The sequence below is a fragment of the Empidonax traillii genome, unplaced genomic scaffold, assembly GCF_003031625.1.
Source record: "Empidonax traillii isolate 1590-97213 ecotype Southwest subspecies unplaced genomic scaffold, ASM303162v1 scaffold39:size2480183, whole genome shotgun sequence".
NCBI lineage: Eukaryota > Metazoa > Chordata > Aves > Passeriformes > Tyrannidae > Empidonax > Empidonax traillii.
This window is the reverse complement of record NW_020955232.1, coordinates 509,204-535,484: the sequence shown is the minus strand read 5'-3', so window position 1 is coordinate 535,484 and position 26,281 is coordinate 509,204. Positions and strand designations below refer to the sequence as shown.

General features: G+C 39.7%; 1 protein-coding gene across 4 annotated transcripts in view; it reads right to left on the bottom strand.

Annotated features, from left to right (window-relative positions):
* Positions 1-11,820: 11,820 nt before the first annotated feature.
* Positions 11,821-26,281, bottom strand: part of TRRAP (transformation/transcription domain associated protein) — a 71,962-nt gene continuing 57,501 nt past the window's right edge. For all 4 annotated transcript variants that reach the window (XM_027878176.1, XM_027878178.1, XM_027878177.1 and 1 more), the window contains 8 exons: positions 25,565-25,764; positions 24,545-24,806; positions 17,860-18,085; positions 17,077-17,294; positions 15,336-15,520; positions 15,029-15,232; positions 13,936-14,130; positions 11,821-13,162 (listed from right to left, as the gene is read on the bottom strand). In XM_027878176.1, coding sequence (XP_027733977.1) covers positions 12,878-13,162; positions 13,936-14,130; positions 15,029-15,232; positions 15,336-15,520; positions 17,077-17,294; positions 17,860-18,085; positions 24,545-24,806; positions 25,565-25,764 — 1,775 coding nt within the window. In that variant the 3' untranslated portion in view covers positions 11,821-12,877. The remainder of the gene's footprint in view (positions 13,163-13,935; positions 14,131-15,028; positions 15,233-15,335; positions 15,521-17,076; positions 17,295-17,859; positions 18,086-24,544; positions 24,807-25,564; positions 25,765-26,281) is intronic.

Below are 26,281 nucleotides of genomic sequence, written 5' to 3'. Positions count from 1 at the left end.
GTGGCTGTGCTGTTCTGATGCCTTCATTCCTGCAGCATCAGCACATCGTGCTGTGCCTGCTCTGCTTCCTGCTCAAGGAGGCCCCAAGTTATCCGGGAGGGAATGGAAGCTTTGCCACCCTCATTTCACAGCCCCCTGACACATTCCCAGCAATTTGCACATTCCCAGCCAGCTGAGTTGGAGCATCAAATGTGAAAACTGCAGAGAAGCTGAGCTCCTGCAGCGGGAAATCCAAGGTAAGACTTTTCACTTGATCCAACAAGAGGCCAAGAACAAGGAGGAGAAAAACTGAGGGGAAGCACCACAAAGATGATGATGTGTCCCACACTACTGAGTGATTCCAGACAGAGCCAGAATTGCTCTGTTTGCACCAAAGACAAAGCTCAGGTGTCCCCCAGAGCCCAGGGAGGTCTCATCCCACTCACAGAAACCAACTGTTTGACCAAGAACTCATCATGTTGTAACTCTGTCCAAAATTCTTCTTGCTTTCAGGTGTGATACAGGGGTAACATGGCAATCAAATCTTAGCTGTGCTGAACATGAACATGTTGCCATTTGGGTGCCCATCCAACAATCATCATGTATCAACAGAAAATCATGAAAATCACAACGTACTTTAAACAAATTCTTCCTTCTCCCCTGAAATATCAACCTTTATTTTCTCAGTAGTAATTACAGTAGTAACAATACTCTTTCTGCATCTCTGTCTTTCAACCTCCTAAAATTGCCAGAAAAAGACAAAAGCAGCTTTTTCCCATCTGTTGAACAGACAGTCAAATTCCTGGCATAATATGAACATGAAAAATATCATTGTAGAAGGCTTGATGTTGTCTAAAAGAGAGAGAGCTGGAGGTGAGAAAAAAGTGAAGCCACGTTTGCTGCTCGTATATTCTGTCTAATTAACAAGAGATAATCCGTGGATGGTCTGCTGCCTGTTAATATTGGTTTGCAATTCAAAATGAGATCTGGGGCTTTGAATGTCTCTGACTGAGACTAGATCATGTCATTACATAAAACCTGACAGCCTTTGTGGAGCTGGGTCTGCAGGGGCAGCCTTAGTGCAGCACTGATAAATGGGTTTTAGATTTCAACACTCAGTAAATAGCCTTACAGACCTACTCAATGCCTTATTTTCTCAAGTCCAGTCAACCCATATATAAATTACAAGAGGCTCTTGTCTTTTTCACTATTATTATTTACTTAAAAAGAGCTTATTTAAAAGTTCTCAAGAATCCATACACACTTATTCAGCAGTGTAATTGCCTGGAAACTTTTCAGCCTTTCTGGTGTGACATTTCTCACCTTGAAAGGGACATTTGCATTGAGAGTTGAAAACAATTTTGAAACTCAAGGCTGAGAACACCTAGGATTGCTATTACTCATCTTTACCAAGCACTGACAGTTTTAAACCTCCTGAGCACTGAGATAGCTCTGCAATTTCCTGGGGGAGTCAACTATTGTGAGACACCATTGTTTTCGTGTGATAGCACTTTCAAATCATTAGTCCACAGAATTCTATACATATCTGTAAACAGGTATGATTTATAGCTCGTACGATGGAAAATCAGATTTAAAATATTACATTTAAAAAAAAAAAAAAAATTGTACTAAAAAGCCCCTCTGGATTTCTGAGGAAAATGCCTCATCACTTTACATTGGGACAGCTCAGATGAATAAATACCCTGCTGTGGTGGGCAGCATGTAAACACAGAAAATGACAGTTCCTTCACAAAAATTTGAAGCTGTGCATTTAAAAATATCTAACTGAAACACCACAACGGATGGATAATGTGAACATCAAAGTATAATTAATTATTACATTAAAGATAAAATTGGATCCACAACCTTTTCTTTTTTTCTTTAAAGAAAGATAGATGGAAATAATGTGCTCTACCACATTTCAGGAGAAAGGATATTACAAACAACTTAAAATTTGAATAAACTCCCAAAGGCCACCAAAGCTGGATCCATGTATGATTTGGGGTGATGTTTTCCAAACTCTGGAAAAGGACAACAGGCTTGGGACACAAAACCAAGACAGAAAGAAATCAGATACAGACATTTGACTACAAAATGTGTTTTAAGGGGCCCAACAGCTCTTCTAATAAAATAGACTATAACAAATCAGGAGTAAACATGAGACTTCTGAACTGTACCACTGTATTTAATAAAGAGCAACCAATAAACAGAAGTTCTCAAGGAGCCACACTGCAAGCACAAAACAGAGATGCCAAGAGGAAGTTCTGAAGGACAAACTAAACTCAGCCCTAACTCCTGCCAACATTTACTCAGGAGATGTTCAAAGGCCTGCCCCATTTAGATCTCAATTAATTTAACTAGATTATTATAATCCATCCTGCTGAGGTTCTCCTTCACTTTTAAACCCCCAGTGCCCTCCCTGGACACAGCTCCAGGGATGGCACCCAGGGGGAGGCAGCTCTGGCACAGAGCTCTGCACAGTGTTACCATCAGTAATTCACAGCCAACATGGAGAAGCTCAGAATTAAACACCCCAACTTCCTAATTTCTTACATTTTACCCCACAAATGCCTCCACATGGCATAGGAACACAACTAACTCAGCCAGTACTGTTTGGTTCCTTGTTACCATGCTCAGCATGTGCAAGGATTCATCACTTTTTGGGTAGACTTTTCAAATTCTTTGTTAAACACATCTCGGTCCAAAAATGTCCTTTCTTTTTTTTTCCCTAATGCAAATTCATTCTCTCAGAATAACTCATTACCTTTAATCACAGTGATCTGCTCCCCCATCACTGTAGCAGGGTCAGAATTACAGTAATTAATTGGGGAGCTCCAAGATAATGCAGCCCCAAAGCATAACGTAAGTCAGTGCCATGGAGTAAGAAACAGAGGTTCTTAAAATACCAGCTGCAGATCAGCAAATATAAGTCAACAGTAGCCCAGTAAGGGACAACAACTTTTGTATTTGTTTAACATTTAAAAAAAATAAATAAAAGGTTTGGCCTTAAATTGGCATGAAATAGAGTGCTTGTGAAGTTGAGAACATCCCGATGCATCCCACCAAAAGAAGTTGTAATTCACTATGTTTCTGGTTGAACTAATAAAAAAGTAAATAAGTAAATGGATTTTGACTATTTTTAAACTTTGAAAATAGAATTTTCAATATAAAAAGCCTTCTTGAAATAAAAACGCAATCACAATTTTTTTATTTTTAAACTGGTTAGGAAAGAAGGACCATCCTATTGAAATAATTTCATAAAAAGGCAATGAAATGCTTTGATAGTGGTGGCTCTGTACCTCTCACCAGCTTCTGTTGATGTTTTGACCTGTTCTCACCTTGTGTACCAGAAATACCTGGAGTGGGTGAACTCTGGCTTCCCACAGGACGTGGGGCTGTTGTGATACCCCATCTGAACGTGGTATCCACTGGAATGTGCAGGACCATGACTCAAAGTGACCACACAGACATTCACAGGCCACTCTAGAGAGTGGAGCTCCAGTTCAACACCACGTTATCCCCCAGCAATAACAAAGCTCTTCTGGAATAACACACTGATCATACTCGAGAGATCAATGGCAAGAAACTGAGCCATGGCATATTCCACTAATAACAGAGCCCTCATCCAAAGATTAGTTTGGCTAAAGGACAGGAAGACAGTACATTTATAAGGCTTAATCTGTCAAACCCCCATCAGTCTTTTTCCTATTTAGACTCCACAACGCAGCAGAATAAAAAATATTCCCCTCTGCTGCTGTAATCAAAGTGATTGTGTTTCAGATCAAAAACATTTATTTAGTGAATGGATTAAAGGATTAAATTGTATAGGAGCACTCTGTCCAACATTTTGTGCTTGTGCTGGAATTCAGCTGCCCTTAATCTCCATATCATTGACACAGTACGTTGATAAAATGTTTTTCCCATTATGGCTCGTTTGTCTGGGTTGTACACAGAATTAAACAGACCCAACTCAGATTCCTGGGTCATTTTCTCCAGCGAGGTTCACTCCTCAGCCAGCTTTATTCACATCCCCTGGATGTCCTGCTCCCAGCAGCTGCATCCACACAGCTCAGAGAAGTGTGCAATGCCACCTTCATCCTGAAAGCATCATGACCAAATTACCCTGTGGTTTTGCCTTACCTGACGAGCTCTACCTTCCCCCAGGCTGAAGTGACTTATACTGCTTCTAATCCCCCAAAAATAGACCTATGGACACAGTGAAGTGCTAAACATCTGTTCTGCTCTCTGTATTTGGCTTCAGGCAGGGCTAATATTTGAAATGTACCTGAAAAGTAAAAATATTAGAACTATCCTCTCATAGGCAGAAGAAGAATGAATTTCATTTTGGCTATTAACTAACTACAAAAGAAATTATATCTCTTTATGACAAGAATTCACTGCATGACTCTTGTACTTGTTCATAAGCAGGGCCAGAGTTCACAGTGCTAACACCTAAAAAAAAAAAATCCATGACTGACTTTAGTGTCAGCAACCGAAGACGAAGCATTTTCCCCCTCAGGTCTGTTGTTTCAGGCTTTCTGCAAATCTAGGCAGCCATCCCTGCATCAGGTGATATCTATCACACAGTGATAGTTGCTCTAAGAAAATATAGACAAATATCCCTCCTTTTTTTTCTCCTTTAATACGAGGAGGTACTATCCACATATCTCCTTTTTCCAAGAAGTTTCCAGTCCTCTGCAGCTTTTGCTTCAAGAACTGTTGACTTAGTAAGCAAACAAGGTACACCAATCTAGTGTTACTGCCTAATGATCACGAAAGAAGAATTAAATAAAAAAGTGTCCAGATCACCCTTCTACTAATATTTTTCTATTTTACAGGGCACATGTTGGTTTGTTGTTACTGCTGTTTAAGATTATGATACCTTTAAGGTTTATTTTGTGTCTTCAGGCCTCTGCTCTTTTGTGATTAAATGCATAAAAGCAAGTGGAATAATAATTGTGTAGTTTATGTTCATAGACTTCCTCCCACTGGCAGGCTGCTTCTTGACTGAAATTTTATTTGATTCATGAACAGCTACCTATTAAAGATGGTGGGGACAGATACTGCAAATCCCTAAGAGCAATCAGGAAAAAATATTTCAGCTACACCACCGATGTCAGGTCCATTTGCACATTTTTATCACTGATTCATGTTCTGTAATCTACCTCCTCAACTGACAGCATTTATCCCTGCTACTTCTGAATAACATTAAGAGCATATAGAGAGGTGAGTCACATATAACTGAGTGTGCAGTTCTTACCATTGAATCAGGCAGAGTGTAATTGTTAACCAAATTGGCAAACACAGGGAGAAAAAATTGTGCAACCAAGGCAATTAATTGGTGTGTTTGTGTTGTCTTTTGCTCTAGGAGAAGTGCAATACCTCAAAAGTGCTTAATTAACACAGATAAATTAAGTGGGAAGAATTCTGCTAAGGGTAAAAGAGGCAGCTTTTGTTTTCTATGTCTGCATTCTGTTCCTGGGTGGTGAGATCAACCACATTATTTACACAGAAAGGACATCTGCTTTAAGTGAGAGAAACACCGAGAAGTTAAAGACATATATCTCTCATTGCACAGGAAATACATCAGTCCTTTGTCCTGCTGGAATCTGGAATGAGGGGTTATGCCACTAAGTTGTAAGTTGCTCCTCACCAAAACCCTTGAAATCTGTGGTTCTCTTCTTTTACAAAGACAGGACTAAAAACTGGTGAAAATCCTCCTTTTAAGCACTGCTTATCACACTGCAGTGAACACACAAGCACAGCCTAACCATGTATCCAGTCTTATTCAGCAACAGCCTTAGAAGTTGTAAGAAGTTTTCTAAAATAAATCTTCCTTTTAAGAAGTGGGGGGTTGAACACTAAATTGAGTTAAACTGACATTAAATCAGCCCCACTAAAGAACTGTTGCATCAATTTATGACCTTATTTCACAAAGAGGGCACGTCCAGGGTTAGAAACAGTTACCAAAGCTGAGATCTCCTTCTGGGGAGAATTTCACAAGAGCGCTAAAAGGAAGCTGAGCACCCTTGTGTGCAACTTCTCCTACAACAAAGCACCATTTTCAGAACTTCATTCAGGTCACAGAAAAGAAGTGATGAATCCCCTAATTCACCTAACTCCTAAAAAATACACCTGAATGAAAGCTAAACTGGACTTACTAAATAGCTCTCCTTGCCTGACTGACAGCCTGTTCTGAGAGCTGAACACAGAATTTGTATCTGTGCTGCACCATCCCACATTTCTACAGCATCACATCTGTCACAAAAAGAAGGAAACAGGCATTTCTGCCTTTTCAGTTGTTACCTCCTTCTCAACACACCCGCTCAGTGAAACAGCCAGGCAGAGACAAACAAGTCATCATCTCACCCCAAATTAATGTTTATTTTCTTGAAAGGCTGTAAAAGGCTCAGGAAGATCAAAACCAGGCAGTAGATGGTCAGTGAAAGGGTCCCCACTGTTCCAGTCTGTTTAATGTCTTCAGTTTTAGATCCATTTCCAGAATGCAAATGACCACAACGCATCTTCTGACAGGCCTATTAAGATGTTTTGCTGAAAGAAGGGAACTGTCAGAGCTGTAGAAGACTGGACTAGCCTGCATGACAATTTTTGTGCCAAACTGTCCTCAATTCACAGGTTTGGGATTAAATTATTGCCCCACCGCAGTCCTTTAAGGACCTCTCACGAGCAGTACATGATGTCCTGAAGGTTTTCTATTTAGTATCAGCAATTAAGAACCACATCTTTGCAGCAGGGCTGGTTTAAGTTACTCATTGTCAGATTGGCTCCACAGGGAATGGTTCATCTGAATGTCACATCATCCTGAAGCAGGACTGTGGGATTCTGTGAGTGAAGCTCTGTGCCAGCTGACACTCCAGAAACAGCCAAGGTGAACTGAAAGTGCCACCAAAAGAGGAAGATGTGATTCCTTAGAGGAGAACCTTGATTCTGGCCAACATTCAATTTCCAGTTTAGAGAGTACTAAAAATGAGCTATTTTTGTAGAGATGCAGGTAAATCCTTTACCAAGGTACCATTCAGACACTTCCCCAACCATTCTTGACTGTGGGAAAAAAACCCACTGCAGTTACAAACCACATGAGCAAAATGCAGAAGCTGCCTTTGGAAAAAAGCCAAAATCCCAACACTTCCACCAAGAGTTTATACACCATACCAAAAAAAAAATACTATTTTCTCTTCAGAAATGTCCAAAGGCTAAAGCAAGAGCAACACTTCTCACACAGGGTGCATCCAGCTCCACATCTGGAAACCAGATCCAGCCTGCAAGGCAAATTCTTCTGACACGCCTCACTTTTGTCATTGTCACTGTGCCACCTCCTGGGTGTCTGTGCATGTCCATACATTTACCCTGTTAGTTGTTGCCAACCATATGCAGTGAAAGGGCGAAGAGGGTAAAGGGGCTATGGGAGATCACAGAGTTTTGGACGCTGCCTCTGAAAAGTTTCTCTAAACCTATTTAATCCCAAAAAAATTGAGTTTGGACCACCCAGACTGCAGCATCTAAACAAGAAAGGCAAGACCATTACTTTAACTGAGACACTTTTTTTTCCACCCACACACGCCTAAATATCAAAAATAACAAATCCTTTCCCCCTCTTCCTTCACACTGTGGGGTTTGCATCACTCACTGAGTTAGACCAGGAACCCCGAAGTCCTGACCCAGAACCCTCCACACAATCTCACAAAGAGCATGTTCAAGCTAAAATATTAATGGATAGCATAGTTTACTGCATGAGATGTTAAAAAGCAGCCTTTACAATAACACATACAAATAATTCATAAAATTTTAATATGGCATCTTTCTCTACTTGATAATTGCTATTTTTTTTATTACAGAAAGGAACAGGGGCAGCTATAACACAGAGAAACAACTTTTCAGCGACACTACCAGACCTCAGTTAAAAGTTCTGTGCCACTTAGTATTGCTTGGAGGGATGGTAAAGCAACACTGACCCACTCTAGAGTGGTTTATGAATTGCTGCTGATGAGAACTCTTGCTGAATAAGCAGAATAGACTCTTTAATGCCAGTTCCTTACTAACAGCAGCAAGGAGTGGAGAGGCAGTAATTAATGTGCTAGTATCAAAGAAACACTGAGCCTGCAAAGGTCTGTCTTTTCCAAGATATCAGACTGAGAAAGCTTTTTTAGCACAGCTGGTACTGTAACAGTTCAGGTGGGCTGCACTGAGGGTGAGCAGTGACTGACTGATTAATGTCCAATCCCAACAGCATCTTAGAGCCTGGATAAGCATCCTTTCCAAAAAAATAAAAAGAGGTTGCAGGCAGCACGTGAAGCCTGGTATTGGGGTAGCATCACCTCCAAGTACAGCACATGTCTACAGCACATTCAGAAGCACAAGAATCAGGTGGGTTGGAAATGGGCTTTGTTATGACAGCGCATTTCTGGGATGGTCAGAGTTTTCTTCCAAGAAATCCAATCAGCACAAATTAAATGGCAAAATAAGTGTTCATACAAAGCACTAAGGAGGTTTGCATTGCTGAAAACAATGAGAAATAAACTGCTCCTGCCCTGGTCAGTCCAGCAGATCACACTGCCCAGACAGGCGACAGGCACCCACACTCTTTATTGCTTCTACCTTGGAAGCACAGACATAGCAAACTTTGCCACTTCATTTCTTACAAGCAGCATGATAGGATCCTCCAGGGCTAGACAAAGGCAGGACAACTTTTATAGCTCACTTAAGAAAGATTTGCCAAGAGCATATTAACCACATGTACTGCTCCAGTGGAATAAGAGAGAAAAGCATTACCAAAAAAAAAACCAAAAAACAATAATAAACAAGCAAACAAAGCATTTTCTAACATCAAAATGTACCTTAACAAGCTTCCATGCCCTCAGAGTCCTGGCTGTGCAAGACCCAGCCATCAGAGTAAGTTAAAACAGCTACAAACATTTGCCAGGCTGCTCTCTGTGGTCAGCAGAACAGTCTGGGCTACAGGGATTTCACTCAATTTCTTGACAATTAACTTAAAACTCAGTTTTTGAGGGCAAACAAACAAACAAACAATGAAACAAACCTTAGGAGTAGCCTCTTTCTTGCCGTTTCATCAGGCTCAGCTTCGCCTGTGCCACCTCTCCTGCTTCCTCGCCTCGAGTTCCCTCGTTTTTGCAGTGGGTTCCACTTGGAGAAGGGCAGGGGCAGCACATAATGGTGTTTGTCAGCCACCCCTCACTCCTTCCTCTTCTCCTCCACAGGGATCACCAGCAGGATCCCTCCCAGCTGCTGCTTTCCCTGGGGCACAGGTGGGCTGAGGGTCCCACCTGCCTCCTCACACAGTCCCTGTGGCCCAGGCCTTGATTGACACCTCCTACACTCCTGTGTCGAGTGTTTTCTGAGGGGTAATTGAAAGACCTGAAAGATTTCTCAGAGTAAAGCCTGAGTTGGTAACAGGAGGGGGCAGTTTGGAAGGAGAGAGGGGGCAGTTTGGAAGCAGATAGGGGGCAGTTTGGAAGCAGAGGGAGTGCTGCGTGGCCGACACCAACGGCGCTTCCCCAGCGCTGCCCTCGAACCTCTCAGGGAGAGACAACGCTCAGTTAGAGAGAATGAAAAGGCCACAGTCAGAGTGAAATTCTAAGTTAACAGTTTCACAGATTTTTTTTTTTTTTCCCCTGCATTTCCACACCTTAAGCCCTCCTTTAAGAGAGATCCCAGGTGCCACTGCCATTTGACTCACAGCCCAGGGTGAGCCCGGAGTGGCTGCAGGCAGAGACACCGAGACCCCAACACATCCAAGCCGGTGATAAATCACATGCAAGACCCCCCATTGTTTCACATGTGCTCTCTTGAACCACTGAAATGTGAAATGTACCCACACTGAGCTGATTAAAAGCTCCTGTGAGTGTGAATTCTTCTCTCTGAATAGGTTTCCACACCACAAAAGAACATTTCATACATCATATTTGAAACAGATCGGAGCCTTAAAAGCAACTTTATTCTACTGCCATTATGAAACAGAGCTTTCATTGTCTGCTGCTGAAATGCTTTGAGTCATCTTCTTCCAGTAATAACTAATCTCTCGCTCGCTCTCTCTGTATCTGACAATTCATGGACAGCCCAATTACAGGAGGGGAAAGCAGCACACCAGTTTCAGAGGGTGGACTCAAACACTCAACTAATGTTAAATGATTTTGTTTTGGAGCACAGTTCATTTAAGCAAATAAATTCTGATAATCTACTTTGAGAGCAGACTGTAATAATAAAAAGTTAAATTGCAGCAGCGTCTAATAAAGACAGAGCCAAACACGATTACAAAAATCAAGAGAAATAATGCAGTATAATTTGAGAAACCTGACAACTATTTATTCTCCATGTAATATCCACTGCTTACACTTTTGTCTGTTGTTTTTTATGCCAAGTTTGCTTCTTAGTTACCAGTATTTCTGTGCCTTGAGTGACCTTCCATAAAGCCCACTGCACACCAACACGTCTGTGTGCCAAGCTCTACCAACATGTACATCTCTGCATTTTACACAGACTCAAAACACGTCTGACACAACTTTGGTGACAAGGACTTGGCACTAGTGACCCTCATGCAGATCCAGCTAAACCTGTTCAGGGCTCTACAGCAATTAAAAAACATAAACACAACAGGAGGAATTTTCAGAATGTGCCTGTGCACACAAGTCAGAGACAATTTTAAATTTGACCTCTCTTAATTTTCAAGCATTTGATTTTATGGAGTAATGACATGGGCTTTATTGGTGTAATATCTAACCTGAGGGAAGAAACCTTAAAGGGAATACTTAGAGTGAACTGGCAATTAGTGTAGTTCACTTTCAAGTACCTGCTCAGCAAGATGCATTCTGAGTGTAGATCTGAACTAAGGAGACAGAGGGAACCCTTATCTACCATCATAAAAAATTAAACACAGCAAAGAGAGATGTCACATGTTTGTGAAGATAATCAGGAACTTCATCTCCTATACTGTGTCAAACCACTTACTTGCTAATGGGGCTGCTGATGATACAAGATGTGTCAGAGATTTCCTCCAGGCTCTGAGGAATGCTCATGGATCACTAAAAGCTTTCAGCTTTAAAGCTTTCAGATGGAGCTGGTGGTAAAACTCCGGGTTAAGATTGTGTAACTCTTCTCCCAAAATGAGGTACAGCCATAGCAGATATTAATGAAAAAAAGAGAACCAGGTGTTAACATTTGCACAGGAACACCATCAGGGACCTCATTAACTCTCTTTCTTTATTGGCTTTGCTCCCTCCCACCCCGTGTTTTCCTTTAGGAATATATCTGACTAAACAAGAGATGTCACAAATCCAAAACCAGCCAAGTTTGCCTCTTTTAACTTGTTCCCATTGTCATTTCTATCATGGAGAGAAAAGTGGCTGAATTATCTGATCACTTCCTTTCAGGGAATGCTGCAGTCTCTCAGTCAGACATATCTAAGACGTGCAGATGATTAAGGGATGACAGTGCAGCTCCTCTGACGCAGCATGTGCTGCTCTTCACAGCTGCAAACGCCACCACCTTCAACAAAGGGAAGCAACAATCCCCTTCAAGTCATGAAAGCTGAGTTGGGAATGACTGCAGACAGAGCATGTTGTGACACGAGCAGGAAGCTCTATGTTTGAGAAGGGGAAAGTTCAGATTATTCTTGCCAGCATGATTTTGATCAGGGAGCAAATCTTTGCCTCCCCCAAAAAAAGATATGTTTGTTTTCCAAATCCTGTTACAGTCCTTAACGCTCATTTATCTGAGCTTCTGCTTGCATTCAGCACAACTCCATCTATCCTACTCACTTCCATACATGAGGAGCACAGAAGCCAAGCATGAAATGAAGACCACAGAGAGTTTTACAAAATATTTATTTTGAAAAAATCACTCTGTACAAATTTAACATTCTCAACACCGAAGTTTTATAAAAATGCTAACACAACAGAAAGACAAGTGAGACATTAAACTTTTCTTAAATTACAAAGGAAAAGATTCATTTTAAAGAAGCTGCTGTAATTCTAAACAGTAAAGAGAATGTCATAAGATTTCATTTTTTATCTATTACAGCCAAATACATGTATCAAAGGATGGCTTTTCCCATCCTTTTATAAAACCTCCCCCCCAAACACTGTCCACAGCTAAACCAAATACTCTAAATGGTTTACACTTTTACTGTACATAGCTTGTGCTCCAGGAAAAGTCAGCACAATTTGATCATCATTTTCTCAGTGCCTAACAAAAGCTCACCTCTATAGCATTTGGTACAAAATTTTCTGTACAAACCAACATTGCTCATGGAAATTTGAAGCAAACTTGAAGGAAGAGTATTTATTTGTGCCTTCAATTTGGCATAATGAAGAGAGAGTGATTAAGTAAAATTTCAGAGTAAAATTCAGTAACAGGGAATACTGTATCCTTTTTTTAAAAAGTACTTACTATTGTATAAAAAAATTCATATACTGCAGGTTACTAGGAATGGCAGACCCTAAATCTAATAATGCTAGTTTCATAGTCTTCATCATAAAACAAGATTTTTCTGTATATTATTTAAGTTTCCTCTCTTCTTTTTAATCTATTTGTGAAAGCTGCTGTTGCATATTAAAACAACTTCTTAAACAGAAGGAAACCTCTCCTCCCGAAATTAAAAAACAATAAAACTGCTGTACTACTGTAAACACAACAATGAAAACTGACTGAAGGCAGCGTGACAGGTGAGCCACGGGCTGGAAAGCGCTTTTTTCACATTTTCTTAACACAAGGTATGGCTCACACCACAAACAACAGCCAAAAAAAAAAAAAAATTCCAAACCCAAAACAAACAACAACAAAAGAAAAAACAACAACAACAACAAAAGAGCAAAACAAACAAACAAAAAAATAAATCAAACCCCAAACTACTGAAACTTTCAAGTCACAGCCAGGGGTGCCAGGCGGGGTCCATCCGACACAGATTGTCCAGGCTGTTTGCAGCTGCCACCAGGGTGTTGACTTTGCTTTCTCCTCCTTCAAACTGAGCCAGGTTGTGCAGTCGGGTCATGATGGCAGTGACAGCCTTTTGGACCAGTGACACCAGCTGCTGGCTGTCCATGTTCTCGGGCTGCCCGGCTGCCGAGAGCGGAGAGGACGTGTCCTCTTGGGTTTTTTTGTGCCATGCAATTATTTCGTCCCTCAGTACGGTTTTTAGGATGCCATCAACCTAAATGAAGAAATGAAACCAGGCTGTTAACATTTAATCCAAAGAAGCATCGGGTTCTATCAGATTACAGAATTGTAACTAGATTTTAGTCAACAGCATTTTGACACTTTTGGTGCCACGTTGCAATTTTGGTCTTTCCAAGATGAGTGTGGCTCATCAATACAAGACTACAACAGTCTTGTATTATTTCCTCTCAAGGTGTTTCTTTACATAAAAAATTCGTATACATTCTATTTTTAAATGATTCCACTAAATTAATGAGTTTTCCCCCAGTCTTGGGCAAAGATTAGGAGTATTTTGCCAAGCTGGGTTTTTTTGAACAATCGTTACACTCTAAGGGAATGTTGTTTTCTGCCAAACAGGGAAAGAACATGGACTACAACATTACATACATACGTATCTATTATATATGCATAGGTCCATAAAGGCCAGTTCTAGCCTTGGATAAAAAAGAGATGCCTGCAACAAATAATTTCCTGTTTTTTCTCATCACTGAGTTGAGTTACTGATATTAATCTGTCAACTCCAACAGTCTCAAGCTTCTAAAACAAACTTTTAGGTGTCTAGTCTGACTCAAATGCTTTCCTATAACAAATAAAACATTTCCAAAAAGGCACATTTCCAGCATTTCAGCTGGTCTTTGTGATGATCTCAGGGTAACCTTTTAAAACAAACACACACCTCTCGGTTTCTACCTTAACCGAAAACATTTATAAAAGTTTATAAATTGCCAAATATCAGCCCGCAAATAATCTCGCAAAAGGTGCCCAAACCTTGAAGTTTGGCTGTGCAAAGCAGCGAGCTACTGCAATCATTGATGCAGTCAGGGGACCAGACACCCCAATGGTGGTGAGGAATTCCGAGATGTTTGGTGTGAGCCGGAATGGAACGGGACGATTGGCATCCAAATCTCCAGTAGCATCGTTAATGTCGAAGCGAAAGTAAGCCACGTTTAGCTTGCCAGTGTCCTGGATCGAAAAGAAAGATGCCCAAAAGTAATTAAAGGAACAATTTTCCATTCAGCAAACCAAAAGAGGTTGGATTTTTGTTTACTGTTAATACTCAGAGTATCAATAGTATTTCAATAGCTTTTCACTTTTTTAGCCAAACAGTTTTTGAGGAAAAAAGTTATCAAAGTATGCAAAAATCAAGTATGTATTTCTCTCAAAACATTGTGTCCAAACCCCTTACTAAATACATGTTATTGTAATACCAAACTTGAGGAACAGTTTCTTCTGCAGCACCATCTGTAAGGAGTCACTGCCAACAAATCTCTGGGTCAGCGTTCAGTATCAGCAGCTGATCTTATCTGAAGGGATTAAAGAATCTTAATTGCTACACAGGCTACAGCCCTCCATGCATTAAAATGACATTGAGACTTTAATAAATACCACCTTGTGGTGGAAAGGCTCATTTTAAATGTTGGATTAAAACAGAAAAAAAAAATCTCTATTAATAGGAGTTGTAGCAAAGCTGAAAGGAGAACGGTATTTGAAAAGGGATATGGCCCTTTAAGAAAATGAAGCTCTACATTTTATTTTTCTTAAATCTGTTTGACACAGAGGTATTTTGAAATCAATCTAAAAGGAAGACTAAAAAGAGAGACTTATCAGTCATTAACATGAAGAATTTCCAATATCTAAGAAGGGTTTTACAAAGTTTCAACTCACAGAAGGCAGAGTTGATGCCCACAGGGGCTGCAGTTTAAATTACTACCTACATGATGTGCAATCACATATAAATGAAAACCTTACTGAAAGGCACTGTTAATTATATGTGCCAAATTTTGACTCATTTCAGAAGCATAGTCCAAATTTCCATCTGATCAAGAACAGCAGCACACACCTAGAACAAAGGACAGCATACCTGGGCAATCTGCAGCATTTCAGGGTTGAGTCTGTTTAAGTGAAAGATGAATTCTGCAAAGCCAATCAGGGCCAACTGGATAGTGAACATCTTCCTGAAAGTCCAGTAATCCGTGGCATTGGGGAAGGTGTGCAGGGCCCATTCCTTCAGCATGCTCCGTGGGACCATGTTACTCTGCACTTCCTTAAGGATGTCTCTGAGAACCTACCCAGGGAAAGTGTTAGTTGAGAGAGGTCACTTTAGCCACAAACAGACCAGAAGAACAGCAGAGCCCTCAAGGAGAGCCCTCGAATCAAACTCCTTCTACCTGATGACTGGCCTGAGTGCCCCGAGCCTGCACCGTGGCCAGCCTGTCGTAGTAACGGGAGATGGGGTTGTCGTGCTCGATGCCCTTCTTGGCGCAGCGCTGCTTGTAGATCTCCACCAGTGACAGCGATGAAGGGTTGTCCTCAACCAGACGCATCTGCGGGGAAACTGCCACGACACGGGGCACTGGGAAAGGGACAGAGAGAGCAGAACGACTGAGAAGCTCATCCACAACCCCAAGGCTAAGGAATCAGCCCTTACAACACTCCTGAAGGGTATCAAGTGGAAATTTTTATTACTGCACTCATAACTCACTAGCTCAGTTAAAAAAGTATTACAGCAGTTTGGTGGTTTTTTTAATCTTAACAGAAACATCAACTGTATTTTCGAAAAAAAATTGAGCACTCATCATTCTTCCTACTTTTTTTTAAGCTTTAGGACAAGGGTAATGCGTGATGCAAACAGGTTCATAATATCTGATTACACAACACTGGCATTATGTCAATAAAAATGATTCTGAAGGACAAAACTACTTAGCTTAATATGGTACTTAAAGTGATTCAGAAAAACTGGAGGAAAAAAGTCTGCACATAGTTGAGGAACAGATGTTTAAACGACACTATCTGGAAGTAAACTATTGAAGGTAGAGAAAAATATTCAATAGTAAGAAAATTTAAGCCACTGAGCTTTTCTTTGATGGGCAGTAAATTTGCAAAAACCCTATTTGCACTTTTATGGTGCTGAACTGATTAGTTCTTCTACCAAGTCTTCTGTGCATCCCCACCTACACAAAGACAGACAATGCCTCTTCCATAGCTGGCTTTTGCAGTGACACAGTTAGCCCTGTTTGACAGAGACCTCCAGTTACCACGAAACTGTTCTCTCATCATTAACCTCAGAAATATAAGGAAAAGTTGTTTAAATGCATTTAAGTTGTCTGATGTAACTTCTTCAATCTTAAAGAAGAAAATGCTTGCTGCGGAAAGGGTGCTAATGAGCTGTTCCTCCTGGTCTGCTTCCATTAACCTCTGGCAGCAGAGAAATGAATGTTCTTTAGGTTCCTTCAAATAGTATCAAACCACAAAACAATACAGTTTAAAAACAGCTCTTCGAAGGAAAATACACTATTTAATGAAGCTTGTTATATACAGGATTTATTGCTGTATCAGTGGCCACATTTATCATATTTTTTAAGGCTTTATTTATTGCATTTCTGTTATTCTTGCCTCAGACTGATGCAAAACCCTAACCCTCTGTTCTTCATTATCCATGTTTCTGATTCTTTTTCACTTCAGCACTGTTTACAGGTAATATGCTACACCTGCAAGTTCGTTTGCTGGTTTACCTCAGTTAAAAGAAATTGGGGGAGGGAGGCTGTCAGCAAAATTTCCTTTCTATAATGTAAAGCTTGCCAGGAGGTGTTCTCATTCATGAAGAAATCTGTTCATCATAGGGAGTGAAGCTGACATTAGACAGTCAAGGCTGATGAAGCCAAAGCTGTCTGGGGATAGACACCCCCAAATTACGGGAAATTCCTCCCAGCACACAAAACACCCCTCTTCACACCCCTCTTCAGAGAGATGCTACAATGCCAGCCAAGACCAATCACCAGGACACACATGAATTTCCCTTCCGAACAATCAAAACCTTCAGAATCAGCAGCGGCCGAAAACTTGAGCAAATATAACCTTCGAGTAGAACACACGTTTAGAAAACAACACAAGCCTCTCTCTTTTCACTACCTGTGAAAAACAAGTGTCTTTTTGTGGTTTCCTTCCTCTTCTCCAGGCAGGGGTTGAGGAGGCGGAGGAGCTGCAGCACCCGCTCCTCCCGGCGCGACTCGGTCAGGCACGCGTCGTTCATCACCAGGTACGGGTAGATCTTCCCGTTGTGGCCTCGGATGTACAACCTCCTGGCTGCAGTGTTGTGCTTCTGAACTATCTCCACCCTGGGCATAAACCTGGCAGGAAGAGAGGGATAATAAAGCACCTGGGATAAATCTCCTCTGATATGAAATTGTGATGTAAAAAAAAACCACCAAAAAACAACCAAACCAAACAAAAATAGATGAAATAAATAAGGCAGTACAATTGTATTACAAAGTGCAATTCTATTATCCAGCTGGCCTGGGGTTCCTATTTTGTAGTTTAAAAAGCTGTTCTGTTGGTTTTTAGTTGCTTTTAAGAAAACACAGTTCTTGAGCAAAATTAATCATTAGATGAGACCTTTACCACTGTTTTGAAGAACAGTATCTCTATTGATCACAACAGAATGACTAATCCCAACTTACATCAATATACCAAGAAAACCAAATGTACTCTTCTTCTAACAGTACACTTGTTTAGTGATGCAATGTAAAATTATTGAAAGATAAAATAAGAAAGGTGTCATATCAAAGTATGATTCTATATCTAATATATATAAAATGTACACGACATCTACTTTTGCAGAGTAAACAGACGGGAAGGTTTTGATTTCTCCTCTGTTTTCAGAATTACATCTGCCAGAGAGTATTTTCAGGTTACCTTGCTATCTTGATGTAGTAATGTGTTGGCTTTGGCATAAGGAATTCTCCAGGTATCTCAACTTCTGCAGTCTGAGCTGAAAAGTTACTTAGAAAGCGGCACTTTTCCTCTATGAGGAAGAACTTTGGAAGCTGTTTAGTTTTTGCCTCCAGAATTTTGATCCATTTCTTTAGTTTAGAGATAAGGTTGTGAAGTTTCATTGACCCTGGCACGCTGAAGTCAAAATCTGAAAAAAAAAAAACCCAAAGCAAAACAAGTCACCCAATTGAATAGTGCTAATCAAAGACACACAATCCCCACAGAGCTGCACTGCCTTGAAAAGATAAGACTCTGGAATTTCAGCTCTATAGAAAACCTTTCAGCAAAGTCCTAACATTATAGACACCTCAAACCTGTTAGAATCTGCCTCCTCTTTTCTGTATACAGCTCTAAAGCATTCTGTTATTTAGTATGTAATGAACCTCTCAACATTCTCCTGGTTTAGTCATACAAACATTAGAAAAACATATTGTGAAAAATTTTAAATACTATTACTGTATTGAGTTGTCACTATACTGCCACCAGACTGCACGGAAAAAAAAGCAGTAAAAAACCCAGATTATTAGATCAGACCATTTATGAAAGAGGAAAAGTAGACTTATTTTACAGTGTAGAACTATAATTTTCTGCCTGTTTCTTTACACATCATTTATTTATTTATTTAAATAAATGGGCACTTTTTTGCTTCTAAAAGGGATGAAAGAACCTCAATCGAGGACACAGCATAGAACCTGTGAGGAACTGCAGGACCAGGAGTAAGATTGTTATTACTGTTATTCTCCTATTCTGAGCTGCAACAAAATTCTTATTTTTTCCTGGCTTAGATAACGACTGAAAGTCACTACAGGAAAAATAGATACAACAGTCTAAGCATAAATAACAATATTATGCAAACAGCCTGATGTTTCCATATTAACAGCGTAACAGTATGAATTATCTCCTTTAGTCCACAAGCACGTGAGGAAAGAACTTCCTCAAGGTCAGTAGATGATCTTCAATACATTATGCAAGTAATTCTCTAACAGAAAGCACTGCAATACTGATCATTTTCTGAGCCACACCAATACCATCTTCCCAACATTGCTCTCACCCCAACTTCAGAACAAAGCAAATAAATAAATGTCTTTGCATTTCCCAAGAGAGGGGAAATGAATAAACATAGAAATGAAATGATGGCTTGGCACTTCAGTACCACTATAAAGAGATTAAACACACTCAGATAAGAAGAAAACTGCTCTCTGTAAACCTCATTAGTTATGGCATCCCAAATTGGGCAAGTGAACTAACAGACTTGGATTTTTAAAACTCATTTCCACACCAGTCTGAAAGATGCCATTTTAAGTTCACCATCTCTCAAGTGAAAAAGGAACAGCAAGAAAACCAGAGAACGTCGATTCGGTATTTTTGATATTTACAACTAAAGCAGAACAGAGTCTTTACTACGATGCAAACAAAATAGAAGATTAACACAGTCTCAAAAATGAGTTTAACTCTTACTGCAGAACCTTCATTTCAATGTTACATACACTCAGTATTTTCCTAAGTTGACAAAAACCCCAAACCAAGCAATGAGTGCTGCTAAAAGAAGAAATTTTGACCACATAAATATGCTACAAACATCTATCTGCAAGTGTGCCAAGAGTGAATTAGGAACATGCACAAAGCAATTACTGCATGTAAAAGTTTCTTACCACCACAATTAAACCACTCAAAAGTCTGGCAAGCTCAGAACATTCATTCTTTTGGCCAGAAGAGCTCATATCATTCCACACATACACTCTTATAGTTCTTTCCTTTACATGTAAGGATGCCAATAGCAAAGAAAACAATGCAGCCCAGGACTCTTTCATTTTGTCGTTCTGTTACTTAAACAAAATATCAGAGAACACATAACCCCACATATTTCATTGTGTATCCACAACATACTGATATGCTAAAAGATTTCCATGAAACTCCCAAGTCAACTTAGTCTAAAACTGAGCAAAAACCCACCACATCCAAAATCCTTTCCATTTCTGGAGGAAAAAAAAAAGTCTATAATGAAAAATACAGTTTCATATTTATGGATGAGGAAAATTAGCATAACTCTGTGATATTCCCTTTTCTCTCTCTGCCTGGGCAGTGCAGCTATTGCAATACCACTGTAAAACACTGTTATTATAATCCCAAGCCTACCCTCTAGTGAGCAGTGGGAGCAAATCATTTCATCAAAGTGACAAAATTATTGCATCATTTATCTCCCCAATCTCTGAAGTGCAGGAGAGTCTCCTCCAACTGCAACTACTTTTTGTGCTAATGTGAATCCACCGAAGTGGTAAAAATACACATCAATATATATTCCTTACAAAAAAAAAAAAAAAGTCCTACAGTTCAAGGAACAGATCTAGTTTGTTGAATGCCTATTTTGGGATTTTTGTTGTTCTTTTATTTTCCAGTGGCAGATGGGAAAAACAGAGAGTTCAATTAGTCTTTCTGCTCGTGTCACAGAGAGCCCATCTGAGAAGAAAAATCACTTCAGCTGGAACAAGGGAAAAATACAAGACCAAACACTATTTGTGTACAAAGTCTCTCCGCTTTGCAGACATCTTAATCTATATAAACAGTATTTTTGTTTCAAAAACATCCTTTTTTTCAGTGCACAGTACTGAAGAACATCTTTCCCAAGCTAACACACACTGGTCTAAAACACCTCACTACTTGCACCATCTTTTTCTAAACAGAATGGGAAGTTTCCCCCACCCACCCATCCCTAGAGATGCTCCCAGAAGCCCAGGACACAGATTGCAGCAGGAGCACGGTTTGCTCTCTCTTCTCAGTGCTGCTAAAGTTTCTTGCCACTCCCAAAGCAAAGACAAACAGGGCACAACCTTTCTCCCAGTGAGACAGACCTAAAAAACTCCTGCTGGCTCTTTACATAACTAGATAAAACTTAACACATTTTGATTGAGAGCTGTACCATCACTCATCATGGAGCAACACCAAAAAAAATACACTCGAGGCAGCAAAATTAGAGTTCCAAATCCTCTGGGTCCCCCAAATCCTTGATCTACAGAACATTAACACAGCATTAGGAAAACAAAGAAAAGATCTCCAAACTAAGACTCCAGAACTAAAAATTAACCCCCTTCTGCTATATTGTCAATGTTCTGATCAATGAAAAGCAACAGGCTATTAATGCTTTTAGAGCAAGCACCAGCTGACTTGAAGATTTTAAAGATTATTCTGACCGTAGGCAAAACATATTTACACTTAAAAGTTTCCAACCCAAGGATCTCCAACTAAAAAACTGTGACATCCATCATGTAAAATATCACTCAGGACTGAAATACAAGCTTAGCTTTACAGAGCAGGTCAGATTCTTTATGCACATGATACTGAAGAAGATCCAAGAGAGAAGCATTGTCTTGCTTTTGAAGTTACTATTCAAACATTGATATATTTTATACTTTCCCAAAACTTCTTCCTAATCTCACAAGAACTTTTGGAAAGCACCAACACAGATGAAAAATCTGAGTGACAGGAGAGCAGAAATGTGAAGCAGAACTTCAGGTTTATCAGTCAGCTCCAGAAAACCAAGACTGCATAGAGCAGGCACCAAGGTCAAATATGATGCTCACTCCAATCCCTTGATCTGGATTTCCTGGATAACATCCTGTTATCTCAAAATTGGAAAACTGGAAGGGAAGCAAAGGAAGAGCTACTAAAGGGATGCTACGCTCAATCTTGAGGGGGAAAGAAAAAAAAAAAAGAAAAAAATCCTTTAAAAAGATTAAAACAATTAACAGATCTCTCTCCCCTGCCCTCTCCCCACAGTTCAGAGCCACACTAGGAGCTTCCTCCTGCCTGCAGTTTCCACTCACAGTGAAGAATTCATTGTGCTGGGTGACAAAACTCTCAAGGAAATTATCTTGCTCTTTAAGGGTATATTTTGGAATTTTCCATCCATATTCAGCCTGAGTGGAGAGATAGCTGCAGAAAGAAGCTGATCCAAACTCCAAACTATCATCTGCCCACAAAAGGACAATTGAGGCAGCTTTTCTACTCCTTTCACTGCTGAGAGAGCTCTCAAAGGGAGCATTTTTCAGCATTTGCCTGTTCTTTGATGTCAAAGGTTTAGCAGAAAAGGAGAGAAGGAACAAAGAACAGATGGTCAAAGAACCATGCATTTGAAGTCACAGGGAAAAAAAATTCAAAGCAAAATTTGTTTTTATAATATAACATTAGGATGGATAAAGATGACCTATCACAGCTCTGACAGTCCAGACTGCTGCAAAGGATTTAGAATATAAGAAATGGTGGGAGAGTCCCCAGTGGCTCCAAACGGGAATCAAGATGCAACTCTGATATTGATGGAAATGATTATGCAACCAAACCCAGCTGAATGTACCTACAGAACACAGCTGTCAACATTCATCTGCAAATAACTGAAGAAAGGAGTTTACTGCAAGACAGCTCCTTGGTGTGGGTACTTTTGAAATGGAAGGCAACCACTGTAATTATCTGTCCATCACCCACATGCAACTGGTACCGAGAATCAGAAAAGCCAACGTGAAGGTTCTACTGGGTCTGAAGGACACATCTGGAATGTTCTACAAATGGTTTCTCACAGAGTTAAAACAGCCTTTCCTAACTTCAATACAATAATTACAATCCCCTTCCTTTCTTTATGTATATTTTACTGTTATTACAAAATCCATCCAAAACTTGTCATTTTCTGCATAATGAACTACATTACAAAAATTAGTAAGTATGCTGATTGGTCTAATTTCTGCTATTTTCCCACATTTAAATTGTGAATTAAAACGCTGAATGTATAAGATTAAAGTCAATTCCAGAACTAAGTAAAATAATTATTTTTATCCTGCAGACATTTGTATTTCATCATATTTAGAAAATAAAACATGAAACCTTGAACAAAAAACTAATTACCCTTATTAAACTTAAGTTTACTAAGAAACACTTTGCATTTGATGACTTTACATGATTTTTATGTCCCTTCCTATTTTCTTGTCCTTTGGTTTTTATGTTGTTCCATATTATTCTTTATAAATGCTGTGATTAAGAGAGATAAATCTGAAAACCTTAACTGCCATTTATATATCATAGACATGCAAAAAATTCACACCAGCATATAAAAACTTGAAATCCTCTCCATTTTTTATTTTAATTAAAAATTATAAGTGAATTGTAATTAAACTCTCTTAAATGTTTCTCTAGAAACGTTCTGAAATGTTACTTCAGATATTGCAGACTGGAGTCTGGTGCTGTATTTACAATTCCTTTACACCTTTGAAATTCCAGACCTCTCTGATGCTCACAGGAGAGAAACCAGGAGATGTGACAGACCAAAAATAATTCAAACATAAGAAAAATGTTGTTGAGTATATATGAGTGGCTATACTACTAGTGCAGTGCAAAGACATATAAATGATTGCTAAAACTGAAAAATGAGTCCAAACCTGCATTTAATGTAGATACTTCAGCTGGAAGGGACCTACAGCACCCCCAGCTCTCTGTCTGCGGGGCTGCTTTCCCTGTGTGCTCCCGCTGAAGACACACAAAATGTTTCTACTTCCATTTCCCTCCCTAGTACACTTCATCGAGGAAAAATTTAATCATATGGTTCAGGACTTTCATTATCTGCTGTCATGCAACTGTTGTGCTCAGAAGGGCCATGCTGCAATCCATGGCGTGCACAAGATATGTAGGTCATGTCTGCACTGGAGTTACTTTCACAAGATTCCCATCAGTTCACTTATTTTCACAATATTATCAGTAAAATGCTTGAAGAAAACATCCCAAGTCTCCTTGTCAAATGCTCTCAAACGCTCATGTTTGAGGAGGAATTGATGCAAACCTCCAAGTCCCTGTAATCCAAAGCACTGATGTCAATCAGTGTCACCTTCTGTCGTGCACGAGCTGTGTGGCCTTCACACATTTCACCAAACAAACCCAACCCACGTTCTCCTGTACTCTAAACTTCCCTTAGAATTTTAAATCAACCTCAGATACTCCAATATGTGACCACTGGTTAAGAGAAAACCAATGAGGCAAAGAAGCTACTTCCCTTAAGTATCTTTTTTTTATTAGATCTGATTACAGTTATTGAATCAATTTGCCAAACGATGTAAATTTGGGTAATAGGATTTTTATAATCTAGTTATCCAAAACACTAATCTTACTCATCAGAAGTAGACTGTTTTGAAAGACCTCCCATAATATTGTCAGTTTGGAGTTCTGCAGTGAAAGTTGCATTAAATTCTGGCATGGTTGTAAAGCAGAGATCATTATTGTCCCTCAGATCCTGCAGACAGTTCTATGCAAATAGCAAAATATTGTAGTGAAGTAATCTAATTTATCTTTAAACACATATGTGATCAAACCACAGCTTAAGGTAATAAAAATACAACAACATACTCATTCTCTATGTTGATGTCTGGTTTTCACTTGAATTACCTTTATTACTCCACAGAAGATTGGAACAAACTACTTCAGGTTTAGTGAATGACAAAAAGGTGCTGCTTTCTAAATTTTCTCTCAGGAAAAATATTGGAATAAAAGAGCAGAATGCCCTCCCAGCTGAACTGAGGGAGATTTCTCTGAAGATTAAAAGTAACATTTAAAAAAAACCATTTTAAACATTTACCTGTTGTAAATTGCCCTTTTAACTTCTGGAACACAGGATCTTGAGCCGTTGCCTGTGCTCTCCTAGCTAATGACTCTGAGGCTGCACTAGAAAACATGGTGGACACATTAGAGACGTTCTCAAGGCCTACTCCAAAAGTGCTGACTAATTTCTTCACGAAATTCAGTGTATGAGGAGTGATTTTGGCATCTGAAACGGCTCCACTTTTCTCAAAGGCAACCGAATAGCACTTGGCCAGGCCCTGCTGCAGTTGCCTAAGGACCTAAGGATGAAAAATAAAAGAGGCAAAATAGTCAGGAAGATTTAGGCCTTCTGATTTGACACCAAATATTTATTCCTGCACTATGTGTTGTGTAGTAAAATTATCCTCTCAGAAACATCTCCTGAAAACTCTGCTCTTAAATTACATCAGAGGGTCAATCAGAATGACAGCGCTGATTCTCACTGCAAACAAACTGAGCAGGGGAAATGCTGCATCACAAAGGACACCTTGCTCTTTCAACAGCAGCTACCTCTTGGATTCCTTATTTTGTGATATTTGAAAAGATTATGTGATATGAGGAAACCTTCTTCAAATAAACACTGTGCTAGGTAGGCAGAACAGAACAGCCCAACACTTCGAGAAGCAAATAACAACAGCAGAGTGGCAGGTCCATCTGCTCTCTGTTGTAATTCAAGTTTCAGGTCATAATCACAACCTGTCACAGAGCACCAGATCAACAGGGAAACTGGTATCTGGGAAACCCAGAGCAAGAATATGTATTTTCAGTTAGTATGAGAACAGCTTCAATCCTAGACGCATTCATCAAATTAATAGTTTTGGAAAATCTCTGTACTGCTTTCAGAAATAGCCAAGACCCTTTAACTCCAATCAGAAGAGTCAGTTCTACAGATACATCAGTTTACTCACCAAAACAAATAGTTACGTTTTAATGCTTAAAATTAATTATGGATCAATATTTTGCAGTTAACTTTTCCTTAGATGCTACACAGCTATGAAGGTGTATGAAAGCCAAATACCTCCTCATGCCAGTTCTCTCTGAACCAGACCATCTGATCCACAATGCCTTCCAGGGAAGACAGAAGTGTTGGATGCAATTCCCGCTGCATGTGCATAATTCTGCTGCATCTCCACATGGGTGCAGTGGCTCGGATTGGCCCAGGGTCTGAGGCAGAGTGGGACTGATTCCCAACTGAACTTGGCTGCTGTTGCCCAGAATCTGGGAAGTGAAAATTAAAAAGAAAATAAGAATTACCTTTCATGAACTTGATAAGTGCCTGTGTGAAATAAAATAAATTGTTCCAAGAATTTGCTTTAGATTTGCATTAGATGTTTACATGTATTACCTACTGAATTCCAGAAAGCTTCTGTAAAAATGCTGTTTAGTGGTACAGACTTCCCAATATTAAAGAAAAATAAACACTCCTCCAAACCCCACAGGAGGTGGATAGCCTTAGTTTTTAAATTACCAACCTGTGCTCTTGACCAGACATTGTTTCACATTGCATCAAAGTATTTGAATTATGGGTGATACCTTTCCCTCCCATTTGGAGAGATCTTTCACACGTAACTAAGGAATAAATATGCTGATGCCAAAGACAGGCAAACTGTCATAGTGTGTATCTCTTAATACAAAACATTCTTGCATGACAACTTCATCAGACAGTGATTTAGGACAGAGCTTTGCTTTATCAGATGACCCCCACTAGCTCACACAACCCACAGACAAAACAGTA